Here is a 20222-nt window from a genome sequence, read left to right as displayed (position 1 = left end):
TGACCATTACCATGTGCACGGAACAGCGAAGCCTGTTTTTCGATTTCACCAAATCTCAGCTGTTTATTAGCGTTTTTGTGTAAAAGAATGTTCCCATGGTTACGGCTGCCCAGCTGTGGGATGGCCCGTGAGCTATGGGACGAGCTGCCTCCCAGGTTGCCAGATCATGTGCGCATATCCCCCCACGGGTATGGACTAGTTTGACTAGTTAGTGAGTCCACTTTTCACAGTCAGTTTGCACTCATCAGTTCAAACATTCTCCACAGACGTTTACCACTGCACAATGACTTTCCACAACTGACAATTCCCCCATTTGCCCATATGGGCATGCCCATATATGCCCATATACTGATAACATCAGGGATCTCCATATATGGGCATAAAAAGGACAAGGACATAAAGATGCACAGATCTCCATATGTGGGCACAAAAGGAACACAGACAGACAAACGGTTAAAACGGGTGCTATGACAACGGGTATAACGGGTATTGCATAACAGGGTGGGGCGTGCATTCCCTGTTTTCATTGTGCCCAACTTGCATCGTTCACAAGTAGGCCGGTGCCCGACGGGCACTGGTCGTGTTTGTTCAGTGAAAGGGGTCTCCCTGTCTCTCCAGCTCTTTATTAGCAAACAGAAAATACATTTTCAGGTGGGTTAATAATTTCATCCAATCAGGAGAGAGAACCGCACAAAGATCATCAGCTTCAATATTGTGAAGTGTTCCAATCCCAATTTTGTCTGCTATTTATTTGTTTAATCACTTCCAATTTCTCTTGTTTATCCTGCATGAATTCTCTCTCTTCTGATTAGATGAAATTGTTATCCTGACCTGAAAATGTACCGGTATTTTCTGTTCACTAAAGAGAGCTGTTATTGAACAAACACTCTGAGTCTATAACAATAATTGCTATCAGAATATAGAGCTATTTATCAGTTATTCTAACAACAAATATGAATTACACCATCTTTAACTAAGGAATATGCATGATAGATTAAACAGAGTTAGCCAGCTAAACCTACTGTATGAAGACACTAATGCATATTAGTAAAGAGAAGATTAATGGCTATATTTAATACAAATCGTGTCCAGTGTTTCGGAAGATTTTTCCATAGACAGCCATGTTGAGCTCTCTCCTTCATTCAGACTCAGATACACCACATGTCTGCTTAGACACAATGTTGCACAAGCATATAGCATCAAGCATTAAACCCTGCTGCAGTTTATCACTTCTACAGTTCCTGAAGAAGATCCTCATTTTGTTTTATTTCTCAACCGCTACAGTAATCATCACCGTTCACTTCATCACAAATGTAATCAGCATCTACACTTCAATATCCCGATTTGGGTTGATCTTGTTCAACACAATCACATCTAAAGTTCCAGGTAATGAAGGAAAGCCCCGTGCAAAAAATGAGAATGAAGCAGCCACGAGAAGAGAATGAGAAGGAATTATTTATTTGAATTGTCAAGCAGACTATCTTTTGATCATGTTCAATTACTGAAACAATGTTAGGCTAGCCAGCATAGTGTATCTACAGTATCTGTCTGTCTGTCTGTCTGTCTGTCTGTCTGTCTGTCTGTCTGTCTGTCTGTCTGTCTGTCTGTCTGTCTGTCTGTCTGTTTGTCTGTCTGTCCGTTCATGGAAGCTGGCAATGAAAATGTCCCAGCTATCTCTGTTCATGCAGAAGATGATAAAAAAACTGGGATCCCTCAGTTGTTGCACTTTGAGACCTGAACCATAGTCAAATAAATCTAGAAACAAGCTCTCCTCGGAGCGCAGGTCTCTGCCAGGCCGGGTTGCCTACCCAGGGCCTGGCCTGATTGTAATTTATTTGATTCTATTGTATTTGCTCATTTACTCATTGATGTTCCTTAATCATACAGCACATTCATACATTTTAAAGATTGTGTTATGGTTTATGGTTTATGGTTTGTGTTATGGTTTATGGATTAAGTTTCTATTACTCTTTTTGTTATACAGTAGTTGTGTTTCTTTTTATACCCCTGGGCACTGTGTGTGTTTTATGTGTTTGGGTGGGTTTGGGTGGGTGTAGGAGAGTTTTGTCAACAACAAAAAAAAGAAGTGAAAAATTAAATCAATGCAAATATTGATACTATGATACTGATGCTGATTATAACAGTGTAACACTTTTCTCAACAGTCAGTACATTATGAGCGGCTATGTAAGGTTCTTAATATAGCACATTATTACATTATTAAATTATGCAAAAATATCTTATGTTCTGCGCTCATAATTTTATTACACTATGAGCTTATTATTACATTATGAGCTTTTATTACATTAAGGTTATTATTTTATGAACCATTTTCACATCACGAGCTGTTATTACATTATGAGTTGCTACAGGGTATAAAGGGCCGTCCACACTAAGAATGATAACAACAGTATGACGATAACTATAAAGATAAGGATGTCGGCATCCGCACTGATGAGCGTTCTGTAACAGTTGTGCCAAGCACACGCTGTGTGTTCTTAATGTGTCAGAGCCATAAAGTGGACATTGATGACCTGTTCCTTCGTGCGTTGAACAGAGACAGAAAAGGAAAATAAGAAGGTTATGAGTTTATGAAAATCAGTACTTGTTGATCTCTCTCTCCCTCTGTCTCTCTCTCTCTCCTCACCACTCTCTTCAAGATCGATGCATTACAATGCACTGATGCATTTTTACACACGTACTGTAGTATCCACATACAGTATGCATGCATTGACCCACATACTGTACATTCATGCATACACATAAATACAAAGACACATGCATCAGAGAGAGATGTCGGAGAAAGACACAATCCATAGCATCCCTGCTTTGCCGGTCTATGTTCCCAGCTCACACTGTATGTGTTAAACCATTGATATTCAAAGTGGGGTCCGGGGACCCCCAGGGGTCTTTGGGGGGGTACCAGGGGGTCCCCAGCAAAGTTTGTTCATAAAGCGTCACAATCATTTTAACCCCTTTATCCATATTTTCGACTTTGTATATTCAAAAATAGCAGATCTACAAGCTTGTATTTTTTTTAAATCTTGAAAATGTGTGCAAATCTTTTAAATCTTTTTTCTAAAAGGCGTACATTTTTTATACAAATCTTTGCTTCTGGGGGTCCCTGGCACAACATATCACATTTGGGGGTCCTTGGCACGAAAAAGTTTGAGAACCACAGTGTTAAACACTGTGTGATTGGTCAGGGCCGCGCATTGTTCATTTGTTTGTTTCATGAGAACACGTACGCTCCAGTTCATCTGGAAGAGGAAGGACGGAATAGGAGGTTGCAACGGAGAGAGAGTCAGTTCCAGCCCAGTGCTTTTTCACTCTTCCTGTTAGCATTGCCCACCTCTCTTCCTATATCGACTTACTGTCTTCATATATTTCCCCAACCCGGGGCCAGGCTAGCCATCATGCCATAAAGAGCCTGTCATGGCTCACAGCACCATCTGGGCCCGCAGCCCTAACCCTTCAAACCCTATCCACGGTTGCTGTAATTGAGTTTAATGGCGTCTTGTTGGCAGTGCCCGTTGTATTGACACTGACTGGTAATAAACATGACACAATACTTTTATTTAATAAGAAATAAATAAAAAAATCAACTTCAAGGGCCCTGAAAGACCTTGTACGTGTCTCTCTGTTTCCCGACAGCTTGGCAGCCATTTTATTGTCTATTTGCCAATCAGCTGAACTGAATTATGCTACTAAATTATGTCGATAGCTGCAGCACCACTGAAGTTGAAATGTTTAGAACTGGCTAGACCTTGGCCAAAATTCGGTTTGCATCCAAACATTTCAAATTAAATCATTATATCAACTCCATATATCAACTTCCAAAACCCTTCCATTCGATGGATTGTGTCTGTGTCTGTGCCTCTGTCTGTTTAACCTCGCCCTCATCTTTCACTCTCTCTCTCTCACCCTGCCTCCCTCATTGCATTTGGCGTCCACTCCTGGCTTATTATAACACACATTGGCCTTTTATTTCCCACCACCAGCAGACTTCCTGTGATGCAGGGGGGGAGAGAGAGAGAGAGAGAGAGAGAGAGAGAGAGAGAGAGAGAGAGAGAGAGAGAGAGAGTCTTGCTGCTTCTGCCTCTCTCACCTAAAAAAAACCTAATCAGATCAACATAGGTCCTAATCACTTCCTCTCTTGCCCTGATTGCATTTATAGACGTTCTGTCGCTCTGTGCTTCCCTGATCGAGCATTTCATAATTACTCTCCCCTTACATTTGTTTATTTATGTCCTCCAGTGAGGATGCCACGATGCCAAGCTCTTTTCCAGTGGTTATGGTTAGAGGTAGTGGTGTGGTGGGAGAATGTATTGTACTGCACCTCCTTTTGTAATCACAGCAGCCCTGTTACTGTATGTAATACTAATGCAAATACAGAGGTAGCCTACTGCAGGTTTATGGAGGACTTTAGAGTTCCCTTGTTTGACATGAAGTCGATCCTAGAGAAGTTTCATCAGCACTATTGTGCAAATACAGAACTAAAGGGTGATGTAAGTCTATACAGAGTTATTTCTTTATTTTGTTCGTTCGTTCCTTCCTTTGGTCTGTCTGTCTGTCCGCCCGTCCTTTCTTCTTTCTCTTAGGGTAGAACATGAAAAATTTGTATGAAATGTTAGAGGTGTTTGTAGAGCTCATTGGTGCACATCTACCTCTCCAATTCTTTTGTTGAAATATGTATGGGTATAACACTGCATGATAATGACTATACAGTATATACATATATACAGTATAATATATATATATATGTGTGTGTATATCTCTCTCTCTCTCTCTCTCTCTCTCTCTCTCTCTCTCTCTCTCTCTCTCTCTCTCTCTCTCTCTCTCTCTTTCTCTCTCTCTATATATATATATATATATATATATATATATATATATATATATATATATACACCTGTAGGCTATATATTAGCATGTCCATGTCTGGAGTCAAAAGTCTGCCCACGTAGAAAAATCACTAAAGGGCATGAATATTGAACGGCTGGAGTGGGTGAACCATCTGTATGAGTTAAACATTATCCTCATAGCAAGAGACAGCGTCGCGGTTTCCACCTCGGCGTCTGAAAGGCCCCGCTAGCCAAGGAATGAATCTCAAAAGAGGCCTCTGTCCCTTCATGTTACTTCTTTATATTTCTCCTTTCATAATGCTGAATATGCTGCTCAGAATGTAAGTAAGTATTTGGAACACTTTACTCGAGCCGACCGGTTGAATACAGGTAAAGGCTCGGAACCATTGCTGCTTCCATCTGCTGAGTTCTAGATAGAGGCGGACATGAGGATTTTTAAACTGTCAGCATGAAGGCCAGCAATTTTAGCAGTACAAATTAAGTTTTATTTTCATTGTTGCATTTGTTTTAGTTTGTTATGAATATGTACATGCAATGTACAGGTGCGAGCATGCGTGCGTGCGTTTGTAACATCATAATATCTTATTATTACGTGTATTTAATTACTAGATCTTTGGACCAAAAAAACACAACAAATTGTTTATTGTTGATGCAATAATAGGGTTTCACTAACATAACGTTGTCTTTTGTCTGCCCTCCTGTATTTTCTGTATATTCCAGGTTCAGCTGATCCACTACAACCACGAGCTGTACACAAACTACACGGAGGCAGCTAAAAGCCCCAACGGACTGGTCGTAGTCTCCATATTCATGAAAGTAAGTTTCAAGTTTCATTTTTATTTCTTTTTGTGACTTCAAGTCTTCCGCAATTTCAGTTGAGTTTTACATTGTTTTTGAGTGGTGCCAACCACTCCAAGGACTGAATTTGTGTGTGTGTCTGTCTGTCCGGGTGTCCGTATGTTTGAGCACGGCCTCAACAGCTGCAGCTGATTGCAACACAAAGATGCAGCCAGTTACACTAATTAAACACAAACAGGAGTGAAGGCACCACTCACTTCACACTGGGTGTGATTTTTAAAGCAGGCTTGGTATTTTAGTTTAGGGTTAGGCCTCTATGATTTGAGTTTGTTTTAGTTAGTTTTGTAAACGCACAATACATTTAGTTTTAGTTAACTATAATAACCCAGGTAAGCTTCTCTCTTTCTCGCTTACTGAAGTATAGAAATCCATCCTTTACTATAGCAAGCTTTGTAATTGACTGCATATACCACATAGGAAAGAATGGATTGTGCAGTGAAGCAATGGGTGCACTGCTAGTGCAGTGGTAAGCATTAATGTAGAGATGGGGGAAATAAAGAACAAATAATTAGCTAACTCTGCTTGGAAGATTCATTCCAAAGTGCACCAGAATAGACTCCATAGATGGGCATGTTACGTTTGTGGCATGGAGATTTCCAAGCCACGATGTGGCCTGAAAATATTCACATATGGGCATGTTAGGTTTTTGACGTCCACAGTCCGTCCACCCACAAGGCAATTTTAATATAGGATAGGATAGGATAGAAGATTATTACATCATATCATGTTCAGTGTCACCCCATCACCACATGAGGCAGACTATCACGTAGAGGTCTGTGTCTTTACTGTATGTAGCACTGCAATACTGGTTCCTGTAATCGCTTCCTGTCTAAATCAGTGTTTCTCCACCAATGGGTCAGTATTCTGTGACAGGGTCATGGCTAAAGAACAACATTAATTGAAGAATATTAAGTGAGCATCGTCACTGCTCAGCACCAATATGTGGGTCACTGTTTCAAACCAATACCACGGCTGATCTAATTTATCCTTAATTTATCCTGCTATCTCTCTCTCCGTCTTGCTCTTGCTCTTTCACTCTCACTTCATTGTGAGAGGTGTATCAATTAGCGATTCAATTATCCCGCTGAAGGGAAACAATTTGCTCTTTGGCTTTGTCAGAGCGGTGCCGGAGTGGAAGGTGGCAGCAGCAGTCCCTTGTCTCTTTGTTGTGGATGAGAGGGCCCCTCTCGAGTGAGCTGCCCCTAGATCAGAGAGGCTGTGAGCGTCCCTGGCATTGTGTGAACTGAAGGAAGTAAAGTTCAGCCGCTAACTGCTAATTAGCTCCCCAAAGTCAATGGGAACTGTCACTCAGTTTGGAGGAGAAGCTGACTTAGGGTCAACGCTCCTCTACCTCCTCTTCCTCCCCTCCGTCCACTATGACAGTGGGGATTATCTACATCTAGGGTGTAGGATGCAGAGGAGCTGGGTAGGCAGGATCGCCTGAGGAAATGGCACTGTATCCGTCATTTGCCGCTCACAACCTCCACAGTGGTGAATCATGCAGCAGGTGAATCCCCTAGTCTCGCTCAAAATAGCAGTTTGAGAGTGGAGTGGTCGTTTATACTATATACACTTTCACAGCGTGGCGGCCGTGGCCCGAAGGAAGGCCAAGCCATCTAGATCATGAGCAAACGTAAAGAAGGCACTGGAGCCGCGCGGACAACTTTTAAGCCTCTTTATTGAAGGTGTAGTATAGACAATGACTGACATTACTACATCTTCCTCAGAGTCATGATTCTGATGCAGTAAAATCAAAACCTCAGTCATTGTCTGTATACTTACCACCTTCAATAAAGATGTCCGAGCGGCTCCAGTGCCTTACAGTATTTATACTGTTTGCTGCTGCTGTGTCCCGCTTCTGTGATGCACCGGACCTGGCCCAACCTGCATGGCTGAGGCGCGGTGGAATTCCCTTTCCATATAGAACAGGGTTTAACCTTACGGGCCCTATCTTACCCCTTATCCCTAAACTTACTTGCCATATTTTACTATTTTGAAAATAGTCTACAAGCGCACAGCGCGTCGCATCGCGAGCTTGTAGATCTGCTATTTTAAAACATTTAGTACTTTTACTTTTGGTATTTAAGTACATTTTGATACTAATACCTTTGTACTTTTACTCAAGTAAATTTAAAATTCCGGACTTTTACTTGTAACAGAGTACTTCTACATTGCAGTATTGATACTTTTACTTTAAGTAAAACATTTAAGTACTTTTTCCACCACTGGTGTTTTCCCTCCTCTGCCACAGCCTGCAGTACAGTATATATAATTAGCAATATCGATCGTCCTATTCTCTGACTCATGCTGTCCAGGACCTTTTCATGATGTTGCTACATGCTGCCATGGCTTTAAGTGAGTCACAATGCCAGGAAAGCCCCCCTTCCCACGCACAGTGGCATGAGGTGCCAATAGGGACAGCAGTATAGGAGACTATTAGCTGTGGGGCCAATGTGGAAAAACACATGCACAATGGACAGGGTGGTCAGTGTTTCACAGTGAATAGAGCAGGGCCTTTCACTCGCTGTTGCGCTCACTTTCTGTGTGTATGCGTGTGCGTGTGCGAGTGCGAGCGTGTGCGTGTGCGAGTGAGTGAGTGAGTGAGTGAGTGAGTGAGTGAGTGAGTGAGTGAGTGAGTGAGTGAGTGAGTGAGTGCGTGCGAGCGTGTGCATGTGTGTGTGTGAGCGTCTGTGTGTTACAGTATTACAATTAGAAAAAAGATTCAAGTTTTATACTTAGCTGCGTGCCAGTGTCATGCACAACGCGTCTCACTGAGCTTGTAGATCTGCTTTTTTTGGGGCTTTAGGATTACGGTTAAAAATGGCAAAATATATAAAAAATGGCATTCATAAAATGGATGTCCTAAAATGTTGATGTCCTCACAAGTATAGTAATACAAACCTGTGTGCGTGCGTGTGCGTGTGTGTGTGTGTGTGTGTGTGTGTGTGTGTGTGTGTGTGTGTGTGTGTGTGTGTGTGTGTGTGTGTGTGTGTGTGTGTGTGTGTGTGTGTGTGTGTGTGTGAATTACAGATATTGAACCGGATGAGTAGATTGATGTGACATGTGACTGACAGTCAGGGAGGAGCGGTTTGACACATGGCATCATATGTCAGACTGACATTTAGCCATAATATGTGGCTCAAAGTTAGTCTCTCTCTGTCGCTCGCTCTCTCTCTCTCTCTCTCTGTCTCTGTCTCTGTCTTTACTGGTTTCATATACAGTTCTTATAAAAGTAGCACTTCTCTAATTGGTCCCTGGGGAAATAAGAAAAAGTGTCTAAGAGAGAGAAAGTGGAAAAGAGATGGTGGGAGAGAGAGAGAGAGAGAGAGAGAGAGAGAGAGGGAGAGAGAGAGGATAGGCATGAGTGGCTGGTACAGGCATGAAAGCCTGCATGGAAAAAGAAAAAAAGAAAAAACAGGTCAAAGAGGAAGTAATTTCTGTCTTGCGGTGATGGCAGTGTTTCGCATCTTTGTTTAATCACTTTGCCCAAAGACATCTCTACAATTAGAGCTGTGAGAGGAAGTGAAGGACGGTGGGGGGGATGTTGTGGTGGTGTATGACAGCAAGACGGAGACGAGTCCGACGGCACACAGGGGAGGGTGTGAGTGTGTGAGGTGCATCCATCCGTTATTAACAGGTTTCCCACTCAGGCGCTTGCCTCTGGCCTCTGAGTGTTTAGTTAACGTATGAGTAGTAAGGGCTGGTTAGCAGTGAAAGGGAAAGGCTCTTCAGAGAGAGTCCCTATAGTAGCGACGGGCGGATCGATACCAAAATATCCATACTTGTGTATGGATCCTGAAAGAGTGATAAAACGAAATGCCCATAGCAAATAATCGCCCAGGATATAGGAATTACCTCTCCTTCTGCCTCCCTTTTCCTCAGACACACACATGCAGGCACGCCGAGAAATACTGTACCACAGTCATTCACAGAGAGATTCACCAAGCATCGTTACTTCACTCCACAAAACAAAAACGAGGCAACATTTGATGTGTGTCAGTGTTGATTTTGACAGCACATTTTGATCTAGTTTTAGTCAATAGTCTTTTGAATTAAATTCCATTTAGTTTAAGTCATATTTTAGTCACCTGAAATGTTTTAGTTATTTGTCTAGTTTTAGTCGACTAAATATCATAAGATTATAGTCGACTAAATCTACAGCTGATTTAGTCGACTAAAATGTATTTTGGCGGTGCCTTGATGGCGTCGTAATGGCTGATTTGACACTTGGTTACATGCTGAAAATAGACGATCTACAAGCTCACGCGACGCGTTGTGAGCTTGTTGATCTGCTATTTTCAGAGCGCAACACCCACACTCAACCAAACACAAAATGTCTTGACTTTTAGTTCTAATGGATCTCTTCTCCACTAGTCCCTCCCTGACATTTTAATCTAGTTTTTATTTGCTGACGAAATTATCACTATATTTCGTTATAGCGTCAGAGGAGGAGGGGGAGGGGGCCAGAGGGGAAGCAGAGTTCTATGACAGAAGCATTCCAGAGAGGCCGGATTCATCTACATATGGTACAAATATAGTTATGATTGGGTTATTGTTATTCCTTTTGAAGGAGGAGAAACACATTTTCTAACCATTTCTGAATACATTATATCCATTTAGCATTATATACGTTTTGTGGACAAACTGATAGGCTACTTACTGTACAGTATGTATTGCTTGAGTACAGTATTTATAAAACACTGTACTCGACCCTCACACCTACATCGCACTGCAGATCCGACTGATGTGCCCCGTATATGGAGACCTCTCTATCTGTCAGTCCTTGTCCCTTTTATGCCCATATATGGAGATCCCTGATGTTTTTGCTGTTCGATTTTTGTCGGCTGCACTCGGCTCCATTTGGGTTCACTCGGGTTCCACCTGATTGGCCTACCTCCACTGTCAATCACAGAACAATGAAATGCCCAGATAAGCCTGCCGGCCAGACTCACTCCTGATATCAAATGGAAATGAGATATCCGGAGGGAGGGGTTCCCCAGGTTAGGTATTACTTGGCAGTGGATCGAAAAGAAAATGTGTGATGTTTCCCATCCCTGCCTTGCAGCGTTCATAGAGAGGTTAAGTGCACATAAGCTGCTCGATAGCTCATTCGCCATACTCCAGCGTGGTCATGAAGACCTGAAGGAGCCTCACAGGAGAAGTTCTTAGCACCTCTCCCGTCCACGGCACCGGAGATGTTCACACATTCTGTCGCCCTGCAGTAGCTCTCTCTCTCGCTCTCTCTTTGCGTGCCCCAACGTGCTGACATCCGCTGAGACGTCCCTGATGAAAAGTTCAAATTGAGGGTGTGAATCATCGCCAGTGCTCCACTTTAAAATATTAATGTCCTTTTTTCAAACTGTGTCTTTATGCTCTAATGCTATTATTGTTTTCCTCATTCTCTCTCCACACACACACACACACACACACACACACACACACACACACACACACACACACACACACACACACACACACACACACACACACACACACACACACACACACACACACACACACGCAAACGCTCACTCACTCACTCACTCACTCTTTGGCTTTCTTCTCATCTCCCTCTTCCAGATCGCAGAGACATCGAACTCGTTCCTGAACCGGATGTTGAACAGAGACACCATTACAAGAATAACATATAAAAGTAAGTGGCTGGTTCACGCCTGCTTTAATCCACCTTTGCTTAAAGAGATGTCTAAACAGCTGTGTTAATGGATTGGAAGCGCCAGCTGCCCGCTGTTTTCCCCCCGATTAGCTTCCTGTTGTAGCGTGAGCCCATCTCTAAAAGCATTTGCGGATATCAATTAAGCTGCGAATGGTAATCAAGGCCCCGCAGTATAGCGAGAGATTTGCATGGGATTCTTTTATTTATTTATTTATTTGAGTACTTCCGTGCGTACATACAGTGAGGCTCAGGGTGAGACTGCCCTGCTAGGCAGCAGTCGACAGCTGCTCTCCAGAGGTTTCTCTTTGCAGAGACAGCTAGCCAGCCAGCCAGCCAGTCATATTGGAGAGGCAGAGCATCACTGCAGAGATCGCCTGGGGCTACATTGAAAAAAGAGGCCAATAATTGGATTAATGGGGGGAGTGGATGAGTGGCGGAATAAATATAGTGTCCCCTTGTGGTAGGGAGGCGTCTCACAAGTAGTAGCGGGTACGTGAGGGGCGAAAGCGAGGATGGGGCCGGGGGTGGTGGGGAGGGGGGGGGTGTTCCTTGGGGTCCTGCTGGATGGCCTGCAGAGCATGGACTCTGACAGCTGTCAAAACTGCCCTAGATACACTGGCTCGCACACACACACACACACACACACACACACACACACACACACACACACACACACACACACACACACACACACAACACCGCCCCCTCATCCTTATGAGTCCTCAGGCGTATCCCCCGTACGACCAGCAATGGTGCTGCCGCAGCACATGTATTTTTCAAATTGATCTGCAGACACATGCACAGTGCACACGTAAATACACACGCGCACACACACACACGCACACGCACACGCACACGCACACACACACACACACACACACACACACACACACACACACACACACACACACACACACACACACACAGGCATAGACAAACAGACACCATCCAAACGGAATTATTTATGCCGCCCAGCTTATCAAAGGTATCTGATACAGCTGCTCTCTCAACTCCACAGTTTGTTGAGGGAGTGGTGCTAATAGAATCTGCACATGATTGATGTTCACAACATTTTAAGGACGTGTTTTGTTTGAATAACCGAGTCAATATTAACTCTTTGACGGCCACGAAATAAAACATTGTTTGCCACGCCACTGGCAGCGATTTTCGAGTGTTTTTTACTAACCTTTGAAAAATCCTGGAATATTTTCCGTGATCGCCGTCCTCTTTCTTTCTTTTTCCTTTATTTATTCAGGGAAGCCCATTGAGAGCAAGCTCTCTTTTTCAAGGACGCCCTGATAACCGCATATAAAACATATAAAATACATACATAATGAAAAACAATAACAAACATTTGAATCATATTACAATCATCACAGATGCAAATAAATATAGTGTTACATGAAACGGGTGCAGTTACTATGTAATGTGTCCTCAAGAAGTACCCTAGATGTCTCTATTGAGACCAATCGCTCCAGTTTCAGAGAGTCCTGAAGTTTGTTCCATTTGTGTGGAGCATAATAAATGAAAGCAGTCTTTCCTCACGGCGATCGCCTCATTACACACATGGGGGTCTCCTAGAATCAGGGAAAATAATTATCCGGTCGCGGTAATCCGTTGCATAGCTGTGGCCAGTTGAATGTGGCTTGTTTTTGACAAAAAGAAAGAGAAACGGAGATTTTTTTTATTACGTTATTTCCGCGTCATTCATAGCGAACAGCGCCATCTGGTGGAAAACCACTGAAAACACAAATCCGGTCAAACTCCTCAGTGGCAGGCTGCGCCTTAGCAGAATCTGACGAGAAATCTCGTCGGTGGCAGGCAAAAGTTAACGATGGTTACATACTGTAGGTAACCACGGCTATGTGAGCGATTGGATCACTCCAATATGATATATCCCTCCGCGGCAGAGCCGAGGCACCGATATATCATATTGGAGTGATCCAATATAGCTCTACATAACTAAATATCACTGTGTCGTTAACTCTTTGACTGCCAGAGTATTTTCATAAAGTACTCCCCCAGTGCCAGCAATTTTCGTGTTTTTTTATTTTTATATTTTGAATTTTTCTCATGAAAATAATTTAAGGGGACATAATGTAAAGACCCAGCACAAATCCGCCACTAGAGTGCAGCACATGACTGCTTGATCAGGTCGTTGGGTCTCTCTCAGCCTTCTTGATAGATTAGACAAGGAAAAACATGAAAACGGAAGTGACGTCGTCCCAGATTGTTTTGATCGCCAAAATGCCGTCGTGATACACGACGGCGATGACTGATCGTCACCCAGACCATAGATTATAGAAGAGAAACTGTCCGTTTGTCCGTCATACCGTGTGAAAGACCGTTTATTTACCTATTTTGGACGAAAATGACTGGGGAAAAGAATCAAAAACCGGAAACGGAATCCAGGTCATGAAACCGGATGCAGATGTCCGTGAAGTAAGTGGAACTCGAGAATAACATTGAATATTAAGCAGCATAGCGCAATCAGAGATTAAACAATGAACGCGCGTCCAGCGCGTCGAGCGCGTCGACGGCCAACTGGACAAAGTAGCACTTGACGCGTTATCGCGTCGTCCGCAGTCAAAGAGTTAAGAAGCCAATTTTAATTTCATTCATGAAATCAATATTTTCTCCAGGGAATGTTTTCAGCTAGACCTTTCAAATCAATCTGTACTTTAAAATGTATTAAAGGAATATTTCACTTTCAAAAAAAATGTTGGTCATTTTATCGTCTACTCAGGCCTTTGTGAGCCCCCCAGACAGTTTATAAGTTGCTTGATTCAGTATTTAGATATTTGATATTCATTTTATCAGACACGCCCCCTTCCTATACAAACCCATTGTAACTTCAAACTTCATTTTGACCATGTTAGATTCATCAAAAACACCCGTCCTTGGTTCTGGTGACTCACCCTGCCCTCCTAATGCGTGAGGGGGCCGTGTTTTTTCAATACATTTTTTCGTTTATTTTTTTTTTTTTAAATTGAAAATGAAAAAAATAAAATACAATAAAAAAATATAATAAAATTAATGAAAAATGTAATCGGAAAAACACAGCCCCCTCACGCATTAGGAGGGCAGGGTGAGTCACCAAAACCAAGGACGGGTGTTTTTGATGAATATAACATGGTTAAAATGGAGTTTGAAGTTAAAATGGGTTTGTATAAGAAGGGGGCGTGTCTGATAAAATGAATATCAAATATCTAAATAATGAATCAAGCAACTTATAAACTGTCTGGGGGGCTCACAAAGGCCTGAGTAGACGATAATATGACCAAAAGTTTTTTTGAAAGTGAAATATCCCTTTAAGTATATCTTTGACCAAAAATAACAGCGCAGTGAAATTTAGTCTGTTGAGTTTCATGTCTCTGCAAGTTGAATTTCCTTTGGCTTCCTTGTAAATAAAAACTATAGTATGCTTTGTAAAATGGTTGATAGTAATGTCAAGTATAGAAGGAGTTGTTGTCAATGAGCTAATCATGGCACACTTATGTTTTTTGTTATCATTTTAATAAATTGGTTAAATAGATTTATCTCTGCATCCCCACCGCCATCGCATCCTCTCCATTGGTATTGCCCAGGCAGACATGATGCAATTGGCACTAGCATTGCATCGAGAGATTATGCAAGCTGTGCTTTATCACTTTTTAAACGAAGAGAAATAGATAAGGGACAAGTTCTGATATTTACATTACATTCTAGTCCATATCTAGACAAAAAAACGATTTATTCGGCAATTACTTAAAATGAGAAAGGTTCTCCATAACTGCTAAAAAAGCAGTATCCTTGTATTTGTTTATACTTGGGTGAGTGTCCCAGGGTGGACTTCTTACACCTCTGACAGCACAAAATGTTATTTACTGGATATTTCCGGAATGTTGCGGCGGGGCAGATTTAGCTGTTCAAATCCCCTTTTCCAACTTTTATAAAACATTTAAAAAAAAATATCAGTGCTAAATTACAACGGGTACTGTTTGTTTACATTATTTTAAGAGTGCTTCTTAGCATCTGTGACATAGACTGTATGTGTCCATGTTTTTGTTTGTTTTGTTTTTATATTATTTTGTTTGGCCTGCTGATGGGCTTTTGTAGACGACGCGGTGTAGGATACTGATGCCCGAGCAGCTCAGTGGCAGCTTGAATTAGCATTGAGGGTGGAGTGGCCGACCGCCACCACGACCTCATCACAACAGGCAGAGAGGGTTTTGACACCTATTTGTCAACGGAAGCTCAAACAGATGACAAGTTATTGAGAGTTGGCTAGTGAAGTGTGAAGAGAGGGAGAGGGAGAGAGAGAGAGAGAGAGTGAGTCAGTTTAATTAACGTCCTGACAAAGAAGGATATAGGGGCTTTTGTGACACAACACCAGCTAGCCTGTCATTGCAGCACAGAGAATGATATGTGACATGACACAGGGAGCTGGCAGATTGTTGATGTAAGGGATGGACATGATACATGATGAGGTCTGTCATGGTAAGGCATATTGATGCTACAAGGGTGTGTGTGTGCTAAAAAAGTCAGTTATATTCAGTTAACTCTAACCTTGAATTCAAATGCCTGCTAAAGGAACATGATGTGCTACTGTCTTACTATACTTCCCTGTTTCCTTTTTCTAATCTACCCTTATCGGTTCACTTCCTCTAGATGATGCGTATTTACTGACAGGCCTGAACATAGAAGAGATCTACCCCGAGACGCATAGTTTCATCACCTACGATGGCTCCATGACCATTCCGCCATGTTTTGAAACGGCTACGTGGCTCCTGATGAATAAACCGGTCTATATAACAAGGATGCAGGTAAGTGTCAGAGCCGAAACACAACACACCATGAACTAAGTTATTCAAAGCAGGCACCGCCTGAGTCAACCGAATGCCACAGCTGGGAATAATGGAATATATGGTGGTTCTATTTTGTGGGGTTTATCATCTGCACTTTGGTCATGATTAAGAGGGACAGCTAGAGGTGAAATTCTTGGAGAGCTCCTGTTTTTACTTTAAGCTTGCATTTTGTATTACCTTGTAAATGTCTGGCCTGCACGGGGGTGCGAGATGAGTCGAAACCCTCACGTCTTGTTTTCACGTTTCTCCTCAGAGTTTTGCTTTCCAAAATTGACCTGTCTGTTCCGTGTCTTTCTCTTGTTTAAGATGCACTCCTTGCGGCTGTTGAGCCAGAACCAGCCCTCTCAGATCTTCCTGAGCATGAGCGACAACGTGCGCCCCGTCCAGCCTCTGAACAACCGTTGCATCCGCACCAACATCAACTTCAGCATGCAGGGCAAGGACTGCCCCAACAACAGGGCTCAAAAGCTTCAGTACCGAGGTACGTAGTCACGCTAGTCCACACACACGCACACGCACACACGCGCACACACACACACACACACACACACACACAGACACACACACACACGCAGTATTCAAGTCAAGTATAATACTCAACAGAGATAAATCTACAGTATAGCTTTATCTCTATCAACAAGAGGAGAATTATCTCCTTCTTACCCCAGTCACCTTTAACCCTGGTGTCCCTATTTTGGGCATGTCATATTAAACAGTAACAGAAGGCGAACATTTTCATAATAAGAAATCTCAGAAACCTTTCAAAAACATAAAAGCAGATCTACAATCTCTGAGAGTTTGTACTGTACATCGACTATTTTCACTACTTATCGCACAACAAAGTGTACAGGCTTAAGTGGTTAAAGTTGTACGAAAAGGTCTCTTCACTCTGGAGAGATAAAAGGAGATATTTGTGATGGAAACAAAGGAGAGTTATAAACACTGTGACTTGACAGAGGTAGTCAGTTACAATGACTGACATTGGCACTGTCTGTCTGTCTGTCTGTCTGTCTGTCTGTCTGTCTGTCTGTCTGTCTGTCTGTCTGTCTGTCTGTCTGTCTGTCTGTCTGTCTGTCTGTCTGTCTGACTGACTGACTGACTGACTGACTGACTGACTGACTGACTGACTGACTGAGTGTCACTCACTCACTCACTCACTCACTCACTCACTCACTCACTCACTCACTCACTCACTCACTCTTCTGCCTGTTGACAGGCAGATGAATGGCTTAACAATGCTCGGAGCCAGCCCCAGCTTGCTGTTCTCTGATCAGTCTGTTTACTACTAAGTCCTATGTCTGGACGACTGCTGCAAACAATTTGAATGTTATCCCCCGAAGCGTAAATACAATACAAAACAAGAGCTACCACCCCCACTTTACACACACTTATTATTCATTGAGATCTTTGTGGGATTTACTCGACTGTAGCCGACAGACCACATTCTCTTTCTGTACCCCCTCTATCTGTCTCTCCATCTTTCTGTCTCTCTCCATCTCCAGTCTCTCTGGGTCCTATCTTCTGCCCGGTGCAAGGCGGCACTAATGGAAGCGCACGTGTTAATCTTATCTTCCGAACGGCGCAGGTGTCCTTTATACCATTGGTTCTCAAAGTGGGGTCCGGGGACCCCCAGGGGTCCGTGAGGGAGTTCCAGGGGGTCCCCAGCTAAATGATAGATAGTTAGGAACCAAATGAACCCTTATGGGTCTGTAACTCAGAGAGTGTACAAATGGAACCATTTGGTTCCATTTGTACACTCACAGAGTTAAATGAACATAGATTTTACAATATAAATTTGGGTCCCAGAGATAGAAAGGGTCCGTAGCCAAAGTTTCCTTAGTATTTACACAGCGCACCATTGGGATTAAGATGCGCCTAGGTGAGTTCACAATGAACACACACTGATTGGGATCTAAATCCATGCGATGCACAACACAACGCGTTACAAGAAACCGAAATAGTTTTTGATACTCAAACGGCTGATACATTATTTTTCAAGCACTTCATTCTTCATGAATCCTATTAATAAGGATTACAACACAACGCTGATGCTGTCCAAAGAAAAACGGGCGGTGAGGAGAGGGGGCGAGAACGCATAGCACGGAGAGTAAAAAAAATAATTTGTTTCCTTAAGTACGTGCCTAATACTGCTGTAACTGCCACAGCAGTTACAACTGCAACTTATATTGCTGATGTAAGATGTGTTCACGTAGGCCTACCTCTTATCATGTACTGTATAATGTTGTGAATCTCTGTCTACTGTATGTATACAGTAGGCTAAGGCCATCATTAATGGTCCAGGATATTGACCAGATCCAAATGAGGTTCCCAGCACGCAGCGCACGTTACCGCTGCTTCTCTGTCATGCTTAAATGCAGTTTAAAAAAAATTATGTAACCAAAGAGCATGTGAATATTAAGTCGATATGTCAAGATCAGATTGGACACGAGGAGCTATTAAGCTACAGGAGGAAGAAACTAAATCCATCTGAAAATCATCATAATATGCTCATGTTCAGCACATTAAGGTTGAAAAATATATTAATGACCTGGCCCAGATTATCAATAAATGGAGACGAGCCGTAAGGAGGGAGGGAGGGAGAGAGAGGGAAAGTGATGAAAATAGATGCATTTATTCTACACTTTCTTACTGATAGAATATCTTTTCATGATTGGTCATTCTATAAGAATGTCGTGAATCATTGCGTCCTGCCTTTATCTGTCTCTGCTCAATGGACAGCAGTTAACAAGTTGTATCCATAGAGCTCCGACACAAGGACACACAGGACGCACGGCTAATTGATGGTTTAGATGAAGAACAACTTAACTGAGATTGAGCGAATGATTTATGTCAACAAATCACGATTGTGTTTACTGCTAGATGGTGCCACACTTCAACTTTTCCGCAGCAGAAAATCGTTAGCTTCTCCTCCAATTTGTTATGTAAATACCAAGTGCACCTCCCTGAAGCGCAGCTTTTCTTCAAGGCTTCTCTGATTGGTTTAATTCCTGTAATGCCCTAAACACACCTAAGACTAATTCAGAGCCTTAACACCACCCAGTAGAACAGTGCGCTTGTGATTGCGCGCACATAATGCGTAGCCTAACTAGTAAAACTGACGTGGACACACCTACAATGCAATGTGTACCGCGCGCTCATGCCATGCCTCCCCAAAATAGGGCCTTCTGTCTCTTTCTTTCTATCTCTCTCTTTCTCTGACTCTCTCTCTATATGTGCCTCTCACCTGGTCAGTATCATGGTCAGGATCGTGTCAGGCTCTCTCACTCTCTCGCTCTCTCGCACGCACGCACACAAATCCTACATAGATTAAAACATATGAGTAAGATTATATATTAAGGTCGGTCTATAACGCATTATATGCACATTTAACACATCCACCGCCAAGGGCTAATCTCATAATGTACTCACCAGTGCCAAGGTTTTATTGTTGTTTTTTGTTTTTTTCAGGTCGCCATAGGCCCCGTTAAAATCCTTTAGATTGCCCGATCCAATGTTTGTAAACAACGGGCACATGTCCTGGTGTCTACTCGTCGAGACCGCGTGTCAAACGGAGCCGCCATGTTTGAGTTCTGATCGTTTAAGTTAACATGGGAAATGCGAGGATGAAAAACTACATGTCCTGTACAGCTTTTACAGGGGTTTATGTGTACGACTTAGAATGGAGACAGACGGGAAACAAAAAACGTGATCGCACTTCCGGTCCGATCGGGTGGTGTTACACTGAAAATGGTCCCCCTAGAAAATTAAAAAAAAAAAAAAATTCGAAAAAAAGGAAAAAGCACCACAGCCCGTAGGCTACGGGATTGGCGCTTAACCGTTGGATTTAACGGCCCGTAGAACTACGGGCCCGGCGGTAAATGTGTTAAAGAAGAGAAGGTTGAGAACCATTGTTCTATGGTGCTTCCTATGGTGCTTCCCTGTCATCTATGGTGCTTACTAGGCATGTAACGATTCGAATCAC

The 20222-nt window shown here is 42.7% G+C and overlaps 1 protein-coding gene across 1 annotated transcript in view; it reads left to right on the top strand.

Moving 5' to 3' along the window:
* Nucleotides 1–20222, top strand: part of ca10a (carbonic anhydrase Xa) — a 223671-nt gene that overhangs the window by 200985 nt on the left and 2464 nt on the right. The window contains exons 5-8 of the mRNA XM_080454908.1: nt 5582–5677; nt 11300–11372; nt 16044–16198; nt 16547–16721. Coding sequence (XP_080311034.1) covers nt 5582–5677; nt 11300–11372; nt 16044–16198; nt 16547–16721 — 499 coding nt within the window. The remainder of the gene's footprint in view (nt 1–5581; nt 5678–11299; nt 11373–16043; nt 16199–16546; nt 16722–20222) is intronic.

This window comes from Gymnoscopelus braueri, assembly GCF_963280865.1.
Source record: "Gymnoscopelus braueri genome assembly, chromosome: 17".
NCBI lineage: Eukaryota > Metazoa > Chordata > Actinopteri > Myctophiformes > Myctophidae > Gymnoscopelus > Gymnoscopelus braueri.
This window is presented reverse-complemented; position numbering and strand designations above follow the sequence as displayed.